This window comes from Schizophyllum commune, assembly GCF_000143185.2.
Source record: "Schizophyllum commune H4-8 unplaced genomic scaffold SCHCOscaffold_5, whole genome shotgun sequence".
Classification (NCBI taxonomy): Eukaryota; Fungi; Basidiomycota; class Agaricomycetes; order Agaricales; family Schizophyllaceae; genus Schizophyllum; species Schizophyllum commune.
In genome coordinates, this window is record NW_026089542.1 from 1363490 (window position 1) to 1380781 (window position 17292).

Here is a 17292-nt window from a genome sequence, read left to right on the forward strand (position 1 = left end):
GCAGCTCAAGGAAGACAAAAGAACTGCATCCCATCTACATACGAGTCGCAGAACTGCCAGAGAGTGAGAGGCGCATGCGAGATGGTACGGGGTACCACGCAGTGGCTGGCGATCGGGTCGGTGTGTTGAAATCTCGGCGTCGGCGTGATAAATAGTCGATTGGCGCATTGCTGCGCGCGCGACGTTTATGCGCGGAAGGTCGTGCGGCGCATGCGGCGCGAGTACTTCGCGGTGCTGAGGCAGGAGTCGCGGGTCGCGCCGCAGCCGGTCCAGTCCGGGTTGGGCTGGGACTTGGCGATGCACTGGTTGTACGCTGCAAGGGAGTCAGCACGGACGCACACGATAAAAGAAAGCGACTGACTGTTCATGCAGACGTTGGCGTCGCCAGTGCCAGCGCTGCCGGTCGTGGTCGGGACAGCGACGCTGGAGGCAGCGGAGGTAGCCGCGGCACTCGTTGTCGCGGCCGCAGAAGTAGCAGGCGCACTAGACGACGCGACCTCGGACGTCGCAGGGGCGGACGAGACGGGGGCAGAGGAGGCAGGAGCGGTGGACGAAGCCGGAGCAGAGGTCTCCACAGCTGAAGTCTCCGCGGCAGAGGTAGCAGGGGAGGTGGTAGCAGAGGTCTCTGCGGCGGACGTCTCGACAGCAGATGTAGCAGCAGCGCTGCTCTCGGCGGCGGAGGTGGCAGCAGAGGTAGCAGCAGCGCTGGAGGCCGGAGCAGAGCTCGACGAGCCGCTGCCGCTGCCAGAGCCACCGACAACGAAGTCGACACAGCTGTGAACATCGTTAGGAATGCCAGGAAGGCACAACACGATCATAACTCACTCCTCGTAGGTCTGGTCGATTTCGGGCGCGTCCCAGAACCACTGGATAACGCAGTCGCCGGCGGTGGTGCACTTCCCGCCAAGGTCCTCGGGCATGGTGATGTCGAAATTGGTCTGGTCCGCGGTGACGCCGGTAGCCGTCGATGCGTAGACGTCCCAAGAGATCAGGGCGTCGCCTATGACGGTGTTGCTCGTGGTGTCGACGATGGAGACGTTCGCGTTACCGCTGAGACAACAAGTGAGCTGTGTGGCACGAACGAAGTAGATTATACGTACGTATGCGGCGCGCGAATCTCAACAACCATCGGGATGGTCTGACCGAGCGTGTAGGTCTGAACATTGGCCTGGTTGTCAGCGAACTGGTAACTGTACATAGCGTCAGCTCATCTCCAAGTAGAACCCTCGCATCCACGCACCCCTTGCAAAGGCCAACATTGCACTTCGTGGCGTCAAAGTCGCTGCCCGCAACCTGCATCTCGCCCTGGAAGTTGCCGTACGGGTCCGACGTGACCTGCGAGAGCATCTGCTGGCCGCACGCGGCCCCAAACGCCTCGCCAACCGTGTCACTCCGCGGCGCCGGGGAAGTCAGCTTCCCGTGCGCGGCGACGCGCGCGGCAAGGGCCAGGAGGACGGACGCAGCAGACAACTTGAACATAATGATGCGTGGGGGGTAGGGTGTAGATGTGGAAGGTGCAAGAAATCGAACGTGTAAAATCGACTAGCGAGGCGAGAATGGACGGAGAGGAGTGTTCTGTAGGGCGGACAGACAGTCGAAAGAGCAAGCAATGGGAATAAAAGAGGGAAACACCCAAACGCAAGCGGAGGGGATTGACGGAAACGAAAGTGAGGGAACGGAATGCTGAGGCTCTTGTTGTGCGCGGGGCGGGCTTATATACGTGCCCGTGCCATCGCCATAGCAGCCAGGCGGTCGCTGGGGTGTCGGCCGCGCGCAAAACGAAGGCGCGTAATCTGGACGGTCCAGGCACCGGACCCCCGTGTGGCGATCAAGTGCATCATGAAGGGCCATTCAGTTCATTTTCGGAGGCCGAGGTGGCTGAGCTCCGTGAGGCAAAATCGCGAACTTTCGCCTTCAATGTGGGTGAGCATGACAGGAGGGTCAAGCACTGAGGCCTGAGGGGTTGAGAGACATACTTCCGGTTGGTGTGTGGTATAGAGTACTTCAGCCTACTTCAGAGGGGTCCAGAGGCGCAGCGCACATGCCCGAGCCCAGACTCGCTGATCAGAGATCGTCAGATGGTCGTCCGCTGGGTCGCACGCTACAAGGGTGTTCTTGACGACTACCGCAACGATGATAACGCCCGCTCGGCGCTCGGACCTCCCTGAAGAGCGCTCGCGGCAGCCGTCCGTGAGCGTGCAAGCCGCAACCGCTTCGAACCCGGAGTATTCTATCCGCCATGGGGAAAGAGACCCGGTGTTGATGCACTTGGGTGAAATAGCCTCTTGCTTATGGACTTTTGAACTGCTACGGAGTGCAAACAACAGAGGATAGGAGGTTAATATGCATTCGACGTTAGGAAGGCAGCGAAGGACATCAAAGAGTCTACTCTTGGTATGGGTAAGTGAACTTGCCCTGGTCCTTGCGGCGCCACAATTTCCTCCTATACATTCCAACCTGGTCAGTAAGCCCTTGGCGCGTGTTGAGTCCGAGACGTACTTCTTCTTCGTGGGTACGTGCTCGGCGAAAACCTCGACGCAGTACTTCGCCTTGAACTCCCTAATGAATCGCGGATCCCTGGGCGACGTTAGCAAGGGACATTCATGCATTAGAAGGATAGCGCACCAGAGCTCGCTTGCAATCCCCAAATCCTTGCAGCAGCGCATCAGAGCATTGCTCTTGCAGGACTCCGTTGCAGTCGGGATGCCCGACGGGTCGAAGTACTCCTGCTCCCCGCGTGCGATCGAGACCAGACTATTTGGCGCATATTGACTAAGTCTGCATACAGAACAAGGCAACGCCACGCACCGTCCCATACAGATCAACGCATACTCCCTGCTCACCACCTTCGGGCCTACATTCGTCGGACTCCGCGGTGCAAGCCCCCACGCGCCGGGGCCAAACGCCTTGTTCAGGATGCGTCGGTACTTGATCTCGGGGAGGTAGATCATGCCGTCTGAGCAGTACACGCGTTGATATCGCTTGAGCGTGCGGCGGAACCTGTGCTACTCACCAGGCTTCATCTCCACATCCGCAGGGTCAACCGGCGCCAGCAGCACATCCGTCACCTCCTTCGGGAACGCGCTGGTCCCCAAGCCCGAGTAGCTCTTCGACCAGTCCGTGTGCTCGTCGAGAGGGCCGGATTCTTCGGCTTCGCGCGCAGGTGCCTCGGAGGAGACCTTGAACTCGGAGTCCTGGGTGGCGGATTTGTCGGCTGCAGGGGAGGACTTTGCACCGTCCGTCGCGGTTGTGCTCGCGCGCGCAATCTGAGAGAGATATGGGGTGGTACGCGGTGCCACACGCGCGGATGTGAGAGGAGAGCGCGCCAGGCGGCTCGTCCTCGCGAGTTGTCTGACGAACGCGCTCGCCATGGTCGCTCAGGTCAAGAGCGCGTCCGTGGATGGGCGCGTTGTTGAGATCGCGTGCATGACGTAAGCTGGCTTACGCCGACTCAGGTGTACGCAGTCTGGCCTTCTCATGGGCATGAAGTCCCTCTCTCTGATCCAATATGTCCTGTACCATACATTTGTACATACACCGCCGCATATCTCGCTCATACAACCTACTTCTTGTTCTTTCTCTGCTTCGCGTTCGACTTCCCGGCCTTCGAGGACGTCGTCTTCGCCTCAGGCTTCGCAGTAGGCTCAGCAGGTGCGGCAACAGGCTTGACTGCCGGAGCTTTGGGTACTTTGGGTGTCTTGTCTCCTCTATGCAACAGCTGCATGAAGAGCGACGCGACCGTGCCCGACAGGATGAACGCCATCCATCTCGGGATCATCGAGAGGTAGGTGTGCAGCAGGAGGTTGAACTGCGCCCAGTAGTGCATATATTGCTCGCTGTAGAGAAGATGAGAAGGTAAAGGCAGACGAGGGTAGAAACGGCCGTACTAGTCCCCGCCTGGGCCGAAGGAGCTGTTCCAGGGTGGATAGCTCTCGTAGGCCTTGTCGCGGAGCATTTCCCTCAGACCTCCGTTGCGCATGTGCAGGAGGCCAGTACGGTAGAAGCGCAGCACCTTTCCGCGCTCTTTGGCAATGACGATCCATGGGCCGCTATGTTTAAGATCAGGAAGAGGATATGTGGTGGAAGGAACCTGCGCACCTCCATACGTTCCACTTGGTCGTGAGATACGTGACATTGAGGTAGTCGATGCGTCCCCACTGGACATGAGGAAGGTCTTCGGCAATGAGGGTATCGTTGTACGCGATGTCAAACTGCTCGTCCACAAACTTGGAGACGGCGTCATGTTTCGCTGCTGTCGTCGATCTGACAGAGGCGTAAGCTATGGACAAGAAATACGAGCTCAACACTCACATAACAATACACCACACCCTCTCGTGCTCCTCTTCCTCCGTGAGCGGCTCGTTCACAATCAGCTCCTCGTAGTTGTCGTCCGTGATAAGCTGTATCCGGTCGTCCCAGATCCCCTTCGCCTGGTCCAGCTTCTCCGTGATGTTCATCCCCAGCTTCTCAAACAAGTACTGCGCCGGCTTCGTGTGCAAAAGCTTCTCCGAGTCAAGATAGCTGAACAACTTCGACGGCGTCAGCGGCTCATCCGCAGGAGCACTAGCCGCCGCCTCCCCCTCCGCCGCCGCGGGCTTCGCCTTCCCATAGCTGCTCGTCGGGATGGGCTTGCTGGGGTCCCAGCCCTCGGAGAAGTACTGCGCGCTCACAGATGAGAGCAGCGCCAGCAAGGATAGGCCATGGAGGAGCTTCATGATGGTGGTGGGCAGCAAGGAGCTCCCGCGCTGGTTATCTCGACGAGGGGAGCCATGGCGCGATCAGGCACCCCCCTTCCGTTATCTCGGCGTCCCGGCCCGAACGGAGGTTGTTGTCGCGTGTCGCGTGCTGCGCGGAGCTGCGGCGGGCGCTTATTTCGACGAGGGCGACGACCGACGCGTTTTTTCTCCCTCTGCGTTCCCGAGGGCTTGGTGGAGGGGTCATGCTCAATCTACTCGGTCTTGTGTGGGCTGGAATATCTTTGCTTGCAAGTCAGACGGCCTCAGCCTTCCCTGCGGATCGTACGTGACGCATTTCATCCGCGGAATCACTCCATTGAAGGCGATATCATTCAGTCACCGCTGCCAATTTCTACGTACCTGCCCTGCCGGACCTCAGGCAGGACCCAGACCACCCCCTACATCTCTACGCTGGCCACATCCCCTCCGACCCCGATGAGGACCGCGAGATCCAGTCCCACCTCTACTTTTTCCTTATCAAGAATAGACGGACGGCGGACAAGAACCGTATACTGTTCTGGTTCAACGTGTGTGTCGAGGTCCATTCGCTGCTTGACGCGTCACTGACTTGCGTAGGGCGGTCCAGGCTGCTCATCGTTCGATGGGTTGATGATGGAGAATGGACCATGGCGGACAGATGGGAATGGTGGCTTGAAGCTAGTGGACGGTGGCTGGGAGGAATATACGACAATGGTCTATAGTACGTTGCATCCCCTCTCAGACGAACACGCTCCGACAGCTTTTGACAGTCGACCAACCCGCTGGAACGGGATTTTCGTATACCGCAGAAGGCCATTACATCCACACCCTAGAAGAGGCCTCCGAGCAATTGCTTGTCTTCCTCAAAAACTTTTATGAGGTCTTCCCTGAGTATAAAACCACAGAGGTATGCCTCAGTTTTGACTCTGGCTCAAGAGGCTATGTGCTAATGCCTACGCAGACCTACCTCGCCGGCGAAAGCTACGCAGGACAATATATACCTTTCTTTGGTAGGTTTCCCCTTTATTCCGATATTAATCCTTCTCTTACCACCTGTTCAGCGGATGCCATCCTCGACTCGAATCTCAACATACCACTGCGCGGAATAGCCCTAGGGAATGGATGGATAAGCGCGCGACACCAATACCCTGCCTACTTCAAATTCCTCGTCGCTCAGGGTATACTGACCGAAGGCACCGAGGTGAGTGCGCAAAGAGAAGTAGTGGCCTTCGACAAATGTTGACCCGCTTCTGCGCAGGCCTACGACAAAGGCAAGGAACGCTCCGAAGCATGTACGAAACTGTACGAGGACGACTACCAAAAGGACAATGCAAGCGAGCCGACAAGCGTTGGCGGATGCGAGCGTATGCTGTCTGAGATTGCTGAGGTTAGACGAAAAAAGTGCGTACCGGCTCCATTTTCTTCTCTATATTGATCTCGATCTACGGTGTTGCTTAAGTCCCAGAGACTCACCAAATTATCTGCAGGGTACACGGTCAAGAATTGTGCATGAACGTCTACGACGTACGATTGGACGACACTTACCCAGATTGTGGCATGAATTGGCCTCCAGAGGTCAAGCCTGTCGGCACCTACCTCAACGTGAGCCTGCCCTTGGATCGCCCTGCCCTGTCTCTGTCACTAACCCGCCTTCCTCAGCGCCCCGAAGTCATCTCCGCCATCCACGCGGACGCCCACACCACCCCCTGGGCCGAATGCTCCAGCACCGTTGGCCGCCAGTTCTACAGCAAGCAGCACAACTCGTCCGTCAACCTCTTACCAGGATTGCTCGAGCGCATCGAGGTGCTGTTATTCGCGGGCGACCAGGATTATATATGCAACTATGTGGGGCAGGAGGATACAATTGCGGCTTTGGAGTGGGGTGGGAGGAGGGGATTGGGGGTGAGTGGCGCTTGGTGTTTGGCTTGGGATGGGATGAGGAAGGAAAGGCTGACGAGGAAATCTGGCATGCAGGACGCAGAGCGACTGGACTACACGGTTAACGACGAGCCTGCGGGCGTGTGGACGTCGGCGCGCAACCTGACCTACGTGAAGGTGCGTGCCACCCGGTTGCCACAAACTACCTATGTCCCTTCCATGACTCCCTCACTGGACTCATAACCCCTTCGTCAGATATACAACGCATCCCACATGGTCCCCTACGACGTCCCGCACGTCGCACACGACATGATCCTCCGCTTCATGCACGTCAACTTCTCCGCCCTCGCGGACGGTTCTGCGCGCATACCCAGCAGCGTCGGCGCAGACGCCAAACCCCATTTCGTTACTTTAGGTGAAGCGGAAGGTGGAGAAGGGGAGGGCAAGCCGGGGAAGACTGAGGAGCAGCATACGGCAATGGAGGAAGGTGTGTGGTAATCAACTCGCGCTTGAGGATGTTCCTGCTGTCGCGAATCGGGAAGAGGGAACGGTAACTCATCCCGATCCACAGCCTACTTCAACGCCGGGTCCGCCGTTTTTGTCCTGGTAATTGTCGCGGGCATCATCGGCGCGGTGATGTGGTTCCGCTGGCGAAGACAGTCCCGCGTAGAGCCCGGCGTGCACCCGGACGAAGAAGAAAGCATACCCCTCACCACCCGAGAACGAGACCCCGACACGGAGGAGCCCATAACACCTAACAAAGGCAAAGGGCGCGCTGGCATCCCTCCCCCGGCGCCTATCTTCAACGACGAAGCGTTCTACCAGGATAGGTAGCACTGGCTTGCACAATCTAATCTCAGTCACAGATTACTGCGCGACATTCACGCTACACACCATCCTCAAGCTCACGATCATCCTCAAGCTCACAACGCCAGCCAATAAGTAGCCACATAAATAATACACTGACTGTGCGCCATGTACTGTAATTTACAGACTGACAGAGGCTGTCCCACCTACGCATCCTTCCTCCCATGCTCATGCTCATCCCTATACCCATCCTCATCATCGCTCCCCACATCGAATATGGGCTCCGGCGGCAACAGCGCGCGCCCTTTCCCCTTATCCTTCCTCTCGTCATCGTCTCCACGCAACGTGCGCCCATCGCCATCTTCGCTAAGTCGGGGTGTACTGCTGTTTCGTAGGTTCCCCATGCTGTCGCTGGCGTTCAGAGGAATACTCTCCTCGGCGTCGGCGCGACTACTGAAGTCGCCCGGCCGCCTGCTGAAGTCGACAGTACCAGGGAGGCGCAGGCTGCCCCCGCGCCGGCGGCGGAACCACACGACGGCACCGATAATGCCGAATACGACAACAAGGACAAGGGCGGCGGAGCCGGCGTTGTAGTATGCTGCGAGGGTTTGTTAGTGATTTGATCATTCGGATAGCTAGATAAGAGGGTAAATGCTCCTCACCCTCCCACATCGCCTTATCCTGCTCAGGCGTCTTTCCCGGTGTGATGGGAGTGTTTGGCAACTCCTCCTCAATCGCAGTAAAAGTGGGCTTCTCCTCCGACCCGATGCTACTGGGTATACGCGCCGAGCCGTCGAGGATGGCGGAGAAGTTGACGTTCATGAAGCGCAGGATCATGTCGTGGCTGACGTGCGGCAGGTCGAAGGGCGCCATATGCGAGGCGTTGAAGATCTTCGCGTAGGTGAGGTTGCGCGACGAGACCCACGTCCCTGCGGGCGCGCCGTCCACCGTCCAAGATTGTGTTTGTACTTTCTGTGGGCTCTCATCAGCGCCAGTCCCTCGTTCACAAAGCAAGACAGAGTCCACCCACCCCCAACCCCGTCCCATCATTCCACGACATCGCCTGGATCATATTCTCCAGCCCGACATAGTTGCAGATATAATCCTGGTCGCCCGCAAACAGTAGCACCGGTATGCGCTCGAGGACCTTCGGGAGAACAGTGATGGACGAGTTCGATCGCTCCTCGCGGAACTGGACGTGCACCTGTCCGCGGCACTCGACCCAGGATCCGGAGTGGGCCTCGGCGTGGAGGGCAGAGACGACGTCGGATCGCTGCAGAGAAGAGAATGAGTACGAGTGGGGAATATGCTATGAAGAGACAATGCGAACATCTAGGTACTCCGTAATGGGCTTGATATCTGGTGGCCAGTTCATGCCGCAGGCGGGTGCAGTGTCATCGAGGCGAACATCGTAGATGTTCATGCACATCTGCTTGTCGCCGTCCCTGTTTCGTCGTGAGCGTCGAAGACTGAGCATTCATCGCCCTACTTACTGCTTTTCCCGGACCTTCGCAACGTCCATGATGAGGCCTTCGCATTCCTGGATGTTGATCGGCTCATTGACGTAGTTTTCGAAGCCTTTGATGCAGGACTCCGTCTTTTCCTTCGCTTCCTTGTATTCCTGAATGCAACGTTGATATGACCGGTGGTAGTGATACTTTGTGAGGGCTTACGTCGCTCGTCTCAGAGAGTATACCAACTCGTACGAGGTAGTCGATGTAGGAAGGATATTGCCTTCGTGAGTCAATCCAGCCATTGCCTATTGCAACACCGCGCAGAGGGATGTAGAGATCCGAGTTAAGTACCGCGTCCGCTACATAAGGTCGTTAGGACGAGGTGTAAATTGCAGAGTAGGATTCCTACCGAAGTACGGGAGGTACTGCCCCGCGTAGCTCTCACCACCGAAGTACGTCTATATCTTTTGTGAGTTTCAAGTGACGATCGGGTATAGCTCTGCTAACCTCCATCGACTTGTACTCGGGAAATACATCATAAAAGTTGTGCAGGAATACCAGAAGTTGTTGGGAAGCCTGCGGAGCACTGTCAGTGTCTGCTATATGCAGGTAGGATGCTCCTCACTTCCTCTAAGGTCTGCACGTAGTGGTTCGTCGCCGTGTATGAGAAGCCAGTCCCCGCTGGCTGATCGACTAGGTGTACCCATCAGCAAGGAAGGGGGGACTTAGGCAGTCGGACGGGCGCACCGTACACCATGGTGGTGTATTCCTCCCATCCACCGTCCGCGACCTTCAGTCCACCATTTCCATCAACGCGCCAAGGACCGTTCTCCATCATTAGCCCATCAAATGATGAGCATCCTGGCCCGCCCTACGTACACTGTCAGTAACGAGGGTGTAGAACCGAGGCGTACGGGACGCACATTGAACCAGAACATAATCCGTTCCTTGTCCGCAACACGCCGGTTCTTGATCATGACGAAGTAGAGGTGTGCGGTAACATCTGTAGCAGCTGCCTTGCTAGCATCCGGGTCTGATGATAGATGTCCGGCGAATATTGAGAGGGGGCGATCGGGGTGGGGTTGTAAGTCGGGGAGGGAAGGGACGTAGAAGCTGGCTGCCGAGGGGACTGTTTCGCTGTATCAATAACACCATCTTCACAGTGCCAAGTACGCCACGCACTGTCCGTCGGCGCGCCCAGCACGAATATTACGCATTGCACCCAGAGCGCCGCGCAGAGAAAGAGGCTGGGTATGCGGGGAACACCCATGGTGGCACAGGCGTTTGCGAGGCCGTGCGACGTGTGGCTATCAAGCTCGCCGCCGCCTTAGAGTATCAGGATGTCGGTCTATGCGAGAAAGGCGATGACAGTGAGCAGCAACAGCGAGCACGTTGTCGACGGCGATGAGAGACGCGAGAGACCGCAGTTCTGAGTCCGCGTCGACACGTGGATGGTGATCACGACGCGTCTGAACACAATAAACGCGTCTTGCCTGCCGCCACCATGCTCCCCTCGAACAGCGCACCAGGCCTCGGGCGCCCACCGCGATCGCAGTCTAGCGCTGGATTCAGACGTGCTTCAGGCTCTGGCATCGCAAATCAACGTCGTGCATCTGGATCTAGCACTCTCGGTGTTCCTCGACCCCAATCAAGCGCGTCTGTGCGGCCTGGCTCTCGACTTTCCATACGACCCCAAGCGCGACATGCGCGCAATCGTCTGCTGCCCCTCTGTCAGAAACTCGTCACTCAGATCACTGGAAATAACCCTGAGAACGAAGACGATGCGCTACAACATATGCAAGACGTCGAGTTCGTGCTGAAGAATCTAGAGACCAATAAGCAAGCGACTACAGTTGATCTGGATCGTATTGACCGTCAGATACGAGGGTCAGTCTATCAAATGTCTACCTAGCTGTCATTAGATGAACTTGAGCTCAGGCTGGTGCAGAAAGCGCGAATCAACAACCAAGACGCTCTGGCAGATGCCCTGCTGAAGTCGGCGCAGCGGCTCAAGGATGACTTGGTCCAACTGAAGAAAGATGATCTCGACTCTGACATCAGGGTAAGGAATGGTCCGGCTTCAGGTGAGATGAGGCTTAACTGACAGCATGTTGCAGTCAAGTAACGTCCCAGCGCACATCCACTTCCTGATCAGCATGTCCAACGGACCCTCTCCGGCATCTCTGGCATATGCTGAACATTACCTCGAGGAGATCAGCAACCCAATCGCACCTCCAAGACCTACGACATGGCTCGACATCATCGGCGATGAGCCTTTCGAAGGCGAGCACTGGAAAGGAGTCTACGGCTTGCCGCCTGGGTTCGTTCGCGAGTCAGATGCAGACGACCTCAGCGACGGAAGTGCGCCCTCTTTGTCGACCATGTCCGACGACCCGGAGCTGGACTCGTTGAACGACTCTTTCTCATCCGCGGAAGAGGCGCCGATCTTGCCTACCACGCCCCCGGCAGTTGCTGAGGTCCCCCTCCTGCAGCCGGCCCCAAAGTACACATACACCCATAGACAGGCCGTCGAAGAGCTGCGGGCGCGACAGTACTGGACGAATCATTACAAGAGCGACGTGAATCCCACTGGACCTTTTGATATCGGCGACGCAGCAACATTCGGGGCAAGCATGCAAAGAGCCGTTGCTCGGGGACAAACCATGCCTCTCACCCCGGAGGTACAGCATTGAATTTGCTTTGAATCGCAGCTAACAATTTGAATTGCAGGTGTATATCGACGAAGTCGACATGGTGCGCGAAATCTTGATCGGCTTGCAAGGCAGGCACAACATCATGTTCATCGCCGACATGCACTCTTGCCCAGTGAGTACCTCGCTTACCCACCGTCTGCTCATCTAACCTCTATTAGATACGCTCCGACGCGCCCCGCCTGGCCCACCTCTCCCTCGGCAGCCAGCAATCCATCCTCAAATCCTTCTGCCAAACCGCGAGCGTCCTCTACCACCTCCGCACTTTCGTCAGCTTCGTCCTTGCCCAGGTCTCCGACCGTCAGCCGCAACGAACCTCCTACATCAAGCCCAAGGCGCCCATCCGCACGCTCGAGGCTTTCGCTGACGCGGTAGCCGAGCAGCTGCGGGGCTTTGATGCGTGGTGTGCTTCCCGAGAGCAGGATATCTGTTGTGCGAGGGAGGGCGTGGGCGCTGGAATGCTGGTAGTCAGCCTGCTGAGCACGGAGAAGGCGCTGAGGGATCGGTATGAGCGCGCTTTTCCTGCATTGCTAAATGTTGTAAATGCGATTGGAGCGGAGTCGGAGCAAGGGCGGTGGAAGTTGCCCGTGAAAGGTGCTGCGAGGAATAGTGCGGTGCTCCTCGACGCGCTCCTCGACGCGTACCGAGCGCACATCGAGATCGGGGAAGCCGTAACCGCAGACGCTCTGCTTGCGGCCTTCCAGCTTACCGCGGAGCCCGTTTGGGGTAATCATTCTTTTCCTACATCTATACCTAGATGACACGCTCACTAGACCCACAGGCATGATACACCTCTGGCTACGCGACGGCATGGACCCCACAGGCAAAGAGCTCGACGATGAGTTCTTTATCGAAGGTAGCGGTCTCGGCGTGGGCATGATGGGCATGGGTATGCTCGACCCCGATTTCTGGGCCGACGCGTATACCCTCCGCGACGACATCGTCTCCGACAACGGCGAAGACCCGAGCGCGCCGGCGCGCAAAGTCGTCCCCGCCTTCCTTGCGCCCGTCGCTGAGATGGTGCTCGGGGCGGGGAAGGGTATCGGGTTGCTGCGCGCGCTGGGAGACGAGCCGGCGGATGGGGAGAAAGTGCACCTGGATAGCTGGCGGTCGTTCGGAGAGCTGGTCGCGGCGGAGGCGAAGATGGACCTGTCGGCAGATACACTAGCGCATGCTGTGTATGATGCGCTCAACCCGCACTGTGCGAAGGTCGGGAGGGCGTTGGTGTCGGTGGTGCGGCAGGACTTTGAGGAGCATTTGGCTGCTATCGAGGGGCTTTACTTGATGCGGAGAGGAGATACCATCGCTCACTTTGCTGACCTTGTATTTGAGAAGGTCAGCAATGCACGTCTGAGAACACGCTGGAGTTGTATTGACGCGGTTCCGCTAGATGGACGCACAGCAATCCTGGGCCGACTTCCACTTCATCAACACCTGCTTCACCGACGTCGTTGAGCGGACCAAAGCCACCTCCTGGATCCAGCCCGCTCTTGTGCGACTCTCCTACCGCGGCGGTAAGGAAAAAGAGCGCTCCATCTCGCGCACAGTCCGCGCCCTCGACGGCCTCAGCGTCGGCTACTCCGTCCCCTTCCCCGTCATATACATTTTCCGACCTCAGACCATCCAAACCTACAACAACATCTTTGTCTTCCTCCTCCAGATCATGCGCGCGAAGAGCGTGCTAGAACGCATATTGTTCCGCGGGGACAGCAAGCATCCGACGGCGATGATGAAGGTGTTTTATGCGCTTAGGGGGAAGATGAGCTGGTTTATCAAGTGGGTGTGGCTTGGTGGTGGTTTGGGACGTGTGCTAATGGGTTTTAGCGCGTTGTTGAATTTCTTCACGACGTATGTGATCCACTCGGAGGTCCTTCGGTTCAGGAAGCGCGTGCAGGATGTCGAGTCGTTAGACCATTTGATCACACTACACGAGGAACAGTGCGTGTATGTTCCGCTAAGCATCAGTATATTACTGACATTGCACATAGCATCGAGCGCATCGAGGGTCGATGTCTCTTGCAGCCCAAGGTACGTACATTCACCCTTCAGCAGCGCCTATGTTACAGGATACTCATCTCAACCACCCTTGCTAGACCTCCGCACTTCACCGTGCCGTCCTCTCCATCCTCGACCTATCCCTCAGTTTCAGCCAGCTCCTCGTCTCCGTCTCCGGGGACGCGAACGCGACCCTCGACATCTCGCGCCACTCCCTCCTCGCCCGCAAACACCGCAGCCGGCACCAGCGCCGAATACGGCGGAACGTCATCGGCTTTGGCGCGTCGGCGGCCGCTCTCGACAGCTCGTCGGACGAGGATGAGGACGAGGACGTGAATGAGGACGGTGAGGCGGATCTGACGCGGGATGCGCCGAGTACGTCGCTCGCGGTGTCGGGGGCGTCGGTGGTGGGCGAGTGGGATCCGCTGGGTGGAGTCGAGAAGATCTCGACGGAGCTGGATGGGCTGGTGAGGTTCATCAGGAGGGGGGTGGATAGCTTGGCGGGTGGGACGAGTGAGGCGGCATCAGCGTTTGGGGTGCTGTCGTTCGTGCTAGAGGATTGGGATCTTTGAGGCGGTAATTAGGGCTATTGAACGTTGCTTCGAGCAGCTTGTATGTACTGTATATGCCATGAACGCCTGCCATTCCGGCTATGAGCTACTGAGAGAGCCCAAATAAGGATATTTCGGTTGTGGGGGTCCATTGACGGCAGCCCGGGCCGAACGGTGTAGGCGCTTGACGGGACTAACTCACCTCAGCCACCCGCGTTCACTGTCGCTCGACATGAGCAGGGCGCCCGCGACATAGAGCACTCGCCCAACCTTCGACACTGACAGGAAACTCGCCTCCGAACTAGATTCTCTCGGGCTGTGCCGGCAGCGTCGCTTCTTGCCTTGAGGCTCTACCACGGCTTGCTTCTGCCGTTCTGGAGTCTCCTCGAACGTACGATCCTGCGCTCATCGTCGACGCTCGCTATTCTCCACCCACTGTCGACCTTGCATATCTTGGTGTACCCTGGTCTCACGCTCTCGCGATGGAGGCGTCCTTCGACAACAAGACGAACCTATTCAATACGAACCTTCGTTCGAAGGTGGACGATTCTATCCTGTATACTTTCACTACCAAGTCGGGCTACCGGGGGCGCAAGCACACCATCGTCACCGATGCGAACCCTGCGCCGGGCCACTCGGCGACTGCCGGTGTCATTCATTGGAAGGAGGAAGCCCTTGAGATCGGCGGCCAGCGGAAGACGACGAAGGAGTTGAAAGAGACTGTTGGCTCCCTGTTCAAGAAGTATGCTTTCTTGTATTGATGCTCCCTTTGGCGTTCTTATGACGATCATCAGGACTCGCTATTGGCAGTGGGCTCCAGACAGGAAGAAGTATGAGATCCGGTATGAAGACGAGACCTGGAAGGTAATACTGAGCCTTGACGAAATCATGGTCCTTGCATAATTTCACATCCTACTTAGGCATTCCTTCTCAACGAGCTGGTTGCGACGTTCTATATACCGTCGCATCCAAAGCTCTTTGGCAAGTTGAAGCCTTCGATCCTGCAGATGGAGCCGAAGGCCCTTCTTGAGGATGAGGTCTTCCTACTCCTGGTCTTTGCGTATCTGGTAAGCTGACTATCTGATCTTCTGTGCATAAGCTGACTCTATAACAGGAAGTAAGGCGTCAAGAGAAGACGGTGAGTGATCTATGAATACGATGCCTCTTGACTGGGTCACTGACTTTTCTGCTGCAGAACAGCTCCCTGACATAGTTGACCTGTACCATACTATACACAGACTTGGACTCTTACGATGGACATACCCTCGCAATACCCACCTCTTGGACCTCTCCTATTTATTCTATCGCATTGTTTAGTTGTTGTCGCCCGGGCCAACCGGGACGCGCCCCATTTGCCTGAATTGGAGTGATCGATCGACATCAACGACCGCCACAAATCTGCCCGTTCATTGTTCTTTCCCCTGACGCGCTCTCCTCCAATATACACTCCCCCGCGTCGTGCTTCAAACACGCAGAATGGACGTAGACCAACGAAGATTAGTGGGGATCACTGCTGAGCGCGTCACGAACGTCTCCAGCACCGACTACCCTGGTCATCATTACGGGGAGGACCACTCTTGGAACCTGGAAGAGTTCAAACGTGTGAGTGTCCTGAAGGATGAGGGAACGTATGACTGACCACAGGGAATGCTAAGCGTAGAACTTGAAAGTCAAGGTGCAAAGACTGTCGAACCGATCAATAGAATTCGACCTTGTCGGCGTAGATGCATCCATCGCGAATGCGTTCCGCCGTATAATGATCGCGGAAGTGCGTTGCAGTCCCCCTTCACCCATGCACGTTGCTAATCCTCATCAGGTTCCTACCATTGCTATCGAAAATGTATACGTGTGGGACAATACCTCTGTCATCGTAGACGAAGTCCTCGCCCACCGCCTCGGCCTCGTCCCACTAAACGTCGACCCTGACCAAATGCAACCCCGCAAAGACATCCCCACCGACCGCGACACCATCATCTTCGACCTCGCCGTCGCGTGCACGCGTAAATCACACTCAAGCGCTAACGCGACGGAGCCGGAGGACTTGTACGACAACCATGAAGTGCTGTCCTCGCATCTGAAGTGGCGTCCGGTCGGCGAGCAGGAAGAGGTGTTCGCGAACAAGCCCCCAGCGCCAACAAACCCGAATATCGTGCTTGCGAAACTGCGTCCGGGACAAGCTGTGCACATGGAATTGCACGCGGTGAAGGGTGTAGGGAAGGACCACGCGAAGTTTAGCCCTGTTGGTGAGTAATTTTTCCTTACTTGCACTTTGACCAGCCACCAAACATGAACATTCACTTCCAGCCACCGCCTCCTACCGCCTCCTCCCCCACATCAAAATCAAGAAGCCCATACCGCCGGAGCTCGCCGACAAGTTCCAAAAGTGCTTCAGCCCAGGTGTCATCCGCGTCGACCCCAATACGAAGGCCGTCAGCGTCGACCCCAAAAACGTCCGGCGAGACACCGTCAGCCGCGAAGTCCTCCGGCATCCCGAGTTCCAGGACAGCGTCGAGCTGAGTCGGGTGAGGGATCACTTTTTGTGTGAGTTTTAGCTTGGCTAGTGGTCGTGTGAGGCGTGTGCTGAAGGGTTGTTCACAGTCAGCGTCGAGTCGGAGAGCGCATATGCACCCGAGTGGTTGTTGGCGGAGTCTATCAAGATCTTGCGGGAGAAGGTGAAGGAGGTCAAGGCCGAGGCTCTGAAGCTGCGGGACCAGGATGCAGAGCAGAGCGTTGCCGATGGGGATGTCTCCATGGAGGCTGCTTGAGCACTCTCCTCGTTCCCATGTACTATCCACTATCATCATCAGTGCTGTATTCACATGCAGTCCCCCCCTCTCGCCTTGTAGCAGCAACACAGACCTTCTTTCACTCACAGTTGACTTCGCGAACCATCACCATCGACGCCTCCTCGCGTCACATACCCACACCTCCTTACGCGCATCACACATCCACACACCATGACCGCCAAATAACCGCAAAAAACCTCTGCAGATAAAAAACCCACTACATAAGACAACCGTCGTCTGAAGACCTCCCGAACGGCGTAAGTTAGGAAGCGGGTAGGGAGAGTGAGCAGCGCGCGGATAAAGTAAGGTAGGTTAGTTAGATAGAATATGTATCGACGGGGAAAGGTGCGGAACAGGTGTATCAAGTGTGTACGGACGAAGGAGGTCTACAAGGA

At 57.0% G+C, this 17292-nt stretch overlaps 8 protein-coding genes across 8 annotated transcripts; 4 read left to right on the forward strand and 4 right to left on the reverse strand.

Annotated features, from left to right (window-relative positions):
• Positions 1–69: 69 nt before the first annotated feature.
• On the reverse strand, positions 70–1712 carry SCHCODRAFT_02256397 (uncharacterized protein). The gene is made up of 5 exons (XM_003037912.2): positions 1241–1712; positions 1101–1190; positions 826–1050; positions 362–774; positions 70–313 (listed from the first exon to the last, which is right to left on the reverse strand). Exons 1-5 carry the CDS (start codon positions 1477–1479, stop codon positions 186–188), a joined length of 1095 nt encoding a protein of 364 aa, XP_003037958.2. The 5' UTR covers positions 1480–1712; the 3' UTR covers positions 70–185.
• A 498-nt stretch (positions 1713–2210) lies between these two features.
• On the reverse strand, positions 2211–3415 carry SCHCODRAFT_02622182 (mitochondrial genome maintenance MGM101). The gene is made up of 5 exons (XM_003037913.2): positions 3014–3415; positions 2809–2956; positions 2626–2754; positions 2500–2577; positions 2211–2443 (listed from the first exon to the last, which is right to left on the reverse strand). Exons 1-5 carry the CDS (start codon positions 3369–3371, stop codon positions 2386–2388), a joined length of 771 nt encoding a protein of 256 aa, XP_003037959.1. The 5' UTR covers positions 3372–3415; the 3' UTR covers positions 2211–2385.
• Positions 3416–3467: 52 nt separating this feature from the next.
• SCHCODRAFT_02622185 (uncharacterized protein) lies at positions 3468–4760 on the reverse strand. Its single transcript, XM_003037914.2, has 4 exons — positions 4312–4760; positions 4099–4263; positions 3888–4049; positions 3468–3836 (listed from the first exon to the last, which is right to left on the reverse strand). Exons 1-4 carry the CDS (start codon positions 4713–4715, stop codon positions 3563–3565), a joined length of 1005 nt encoding a protein of 334 aa, XP_003037960.1. The 5' UTR covers positions 4716–4760; the 3' UTR covers positions 3468–3562.
• Positions 4761–4939: 179 nt separating this feature from the next.
• On the forward strand, positions 4940–7823 carry SCHCODRAFT_02730054 (alpha/beta-hydrolase; the record flags this gene model as incomplete). The annotated part of the gene is made up of 12 exons (XM_003036536.2): positions 4940–5018; positions 5073–5263; positions 5313–5436; positions 5486–5622; positions 5677–5725; positions 5777–5920; positions 5987–6116; positions 6203–6317; positions 6375–6617; positions 6690–6770; positions 6849–7080; positions 7165–7823. The coding sequence occupies 12 exons, from the start codon at positions 4940–4942 to the stop codon at positions 7425–7427; spliced, it is 1788 nt and encodes a 595-aa protein (XP_003036582.2). The 3' UTR covers positions 7428–7823.
• SCHCODRAFT_02622192 (alpha/beta-hydrolase) lies at positions 7509–10274 on the reverse strand. The gene is made up of 12 exons (XM_003037915.2): positions 10037–10274; positions 9778–9983; positions 9602–9725; positions 9480–9547; positions 9362–9430; positions 9264–9312; positions 9074–9213; positions 8894–9021; positions 8731–8845; positions 8431–8673; positions 8063–8372; positions 7509–7998 (listed from the first exon to the last, which is right to left on the reverse strand). The coding sequence occupies exons 1-12, from the start codon at positions 10122–10124 to the stop codon at positions 7607–7609; spliced, it is 1932 nt and encodes a 643-aa protein (XP_003037961.2). The 5' UTR covers positions 10125–10274; the 3' UTR covers positions 7509–7606.
• Positions 10275–10345: 71 nt separating this feature from the next.
• On the forward strand, positions 10346–14227 carry SCHCODRAFT_02622194 (uncharacterized protein). Its single transcript, XM_003036537.2, has 10 exons — positions 10346–10741; positions 10793–10916; positions 10972–11535; positions 11585–11680; positions 11727–12291; positions 12347–12900; positions 12956–13341; positions 13390–13503; positions 13554–13593; positions 13659–14227. The coding sequence occupies exons 1-10, from the start codon at positions 10359–10361 to the stop codon at positions 14130–14132; spliced, it is 3300 nt and encodes a 1099-aa protein (XP_003036583.1). The 5' UTR covers positions 10346–10358; the 3' UTR covers positions 14133–14227.
• Positions 14228–14332: 105 nt separating this feature from the next.
• SCHCODRAFT_02622199 (uncharacterized protein) lies at positions 14333–15462 on the forward strand. The gene is made up of 5 exons (XM_003036538.2): positions 14333–14853; positions 14906–14975; positions 15032–15178; positions 15226–15249; positions 15307–15462. The coding sequence occupies exons 1-5, from the start codon at positions 14594–14596 to the stop codon at positions 15322–15324; spliced, it is 519 nt and encodes a 172-aa protein (XP_003036584.2). The 5' UTR covers positions 14333–14593; the 3' UTR covers positions 15325–15462.
• A 64-nt stretch (positions 15463–15526) lies between these two features.
• Positions 15527–17081, forward strand: SCHCODRAFT_02575395 (uncharacterized protein). Its single transcript, XM_003036539.2, has 5 exons — positions 15527–15713; positions 15772–15879; positions 15928–16354; positions 16416–16652; positions 16710–17081. The coding sequence occupies exons 1-5, from the start codon at positions 15588–15590 to the stop codon at positions 16874–16876; spliced, it is 1065 nt and encodes a 354-aa protein (XP_003036585.1). The 5' UTR covers positions 15527–15587; the 3' UTR covers positions 16877–17081.
• Positions 17082–17292: the final 211 nt, after the last annotated feature.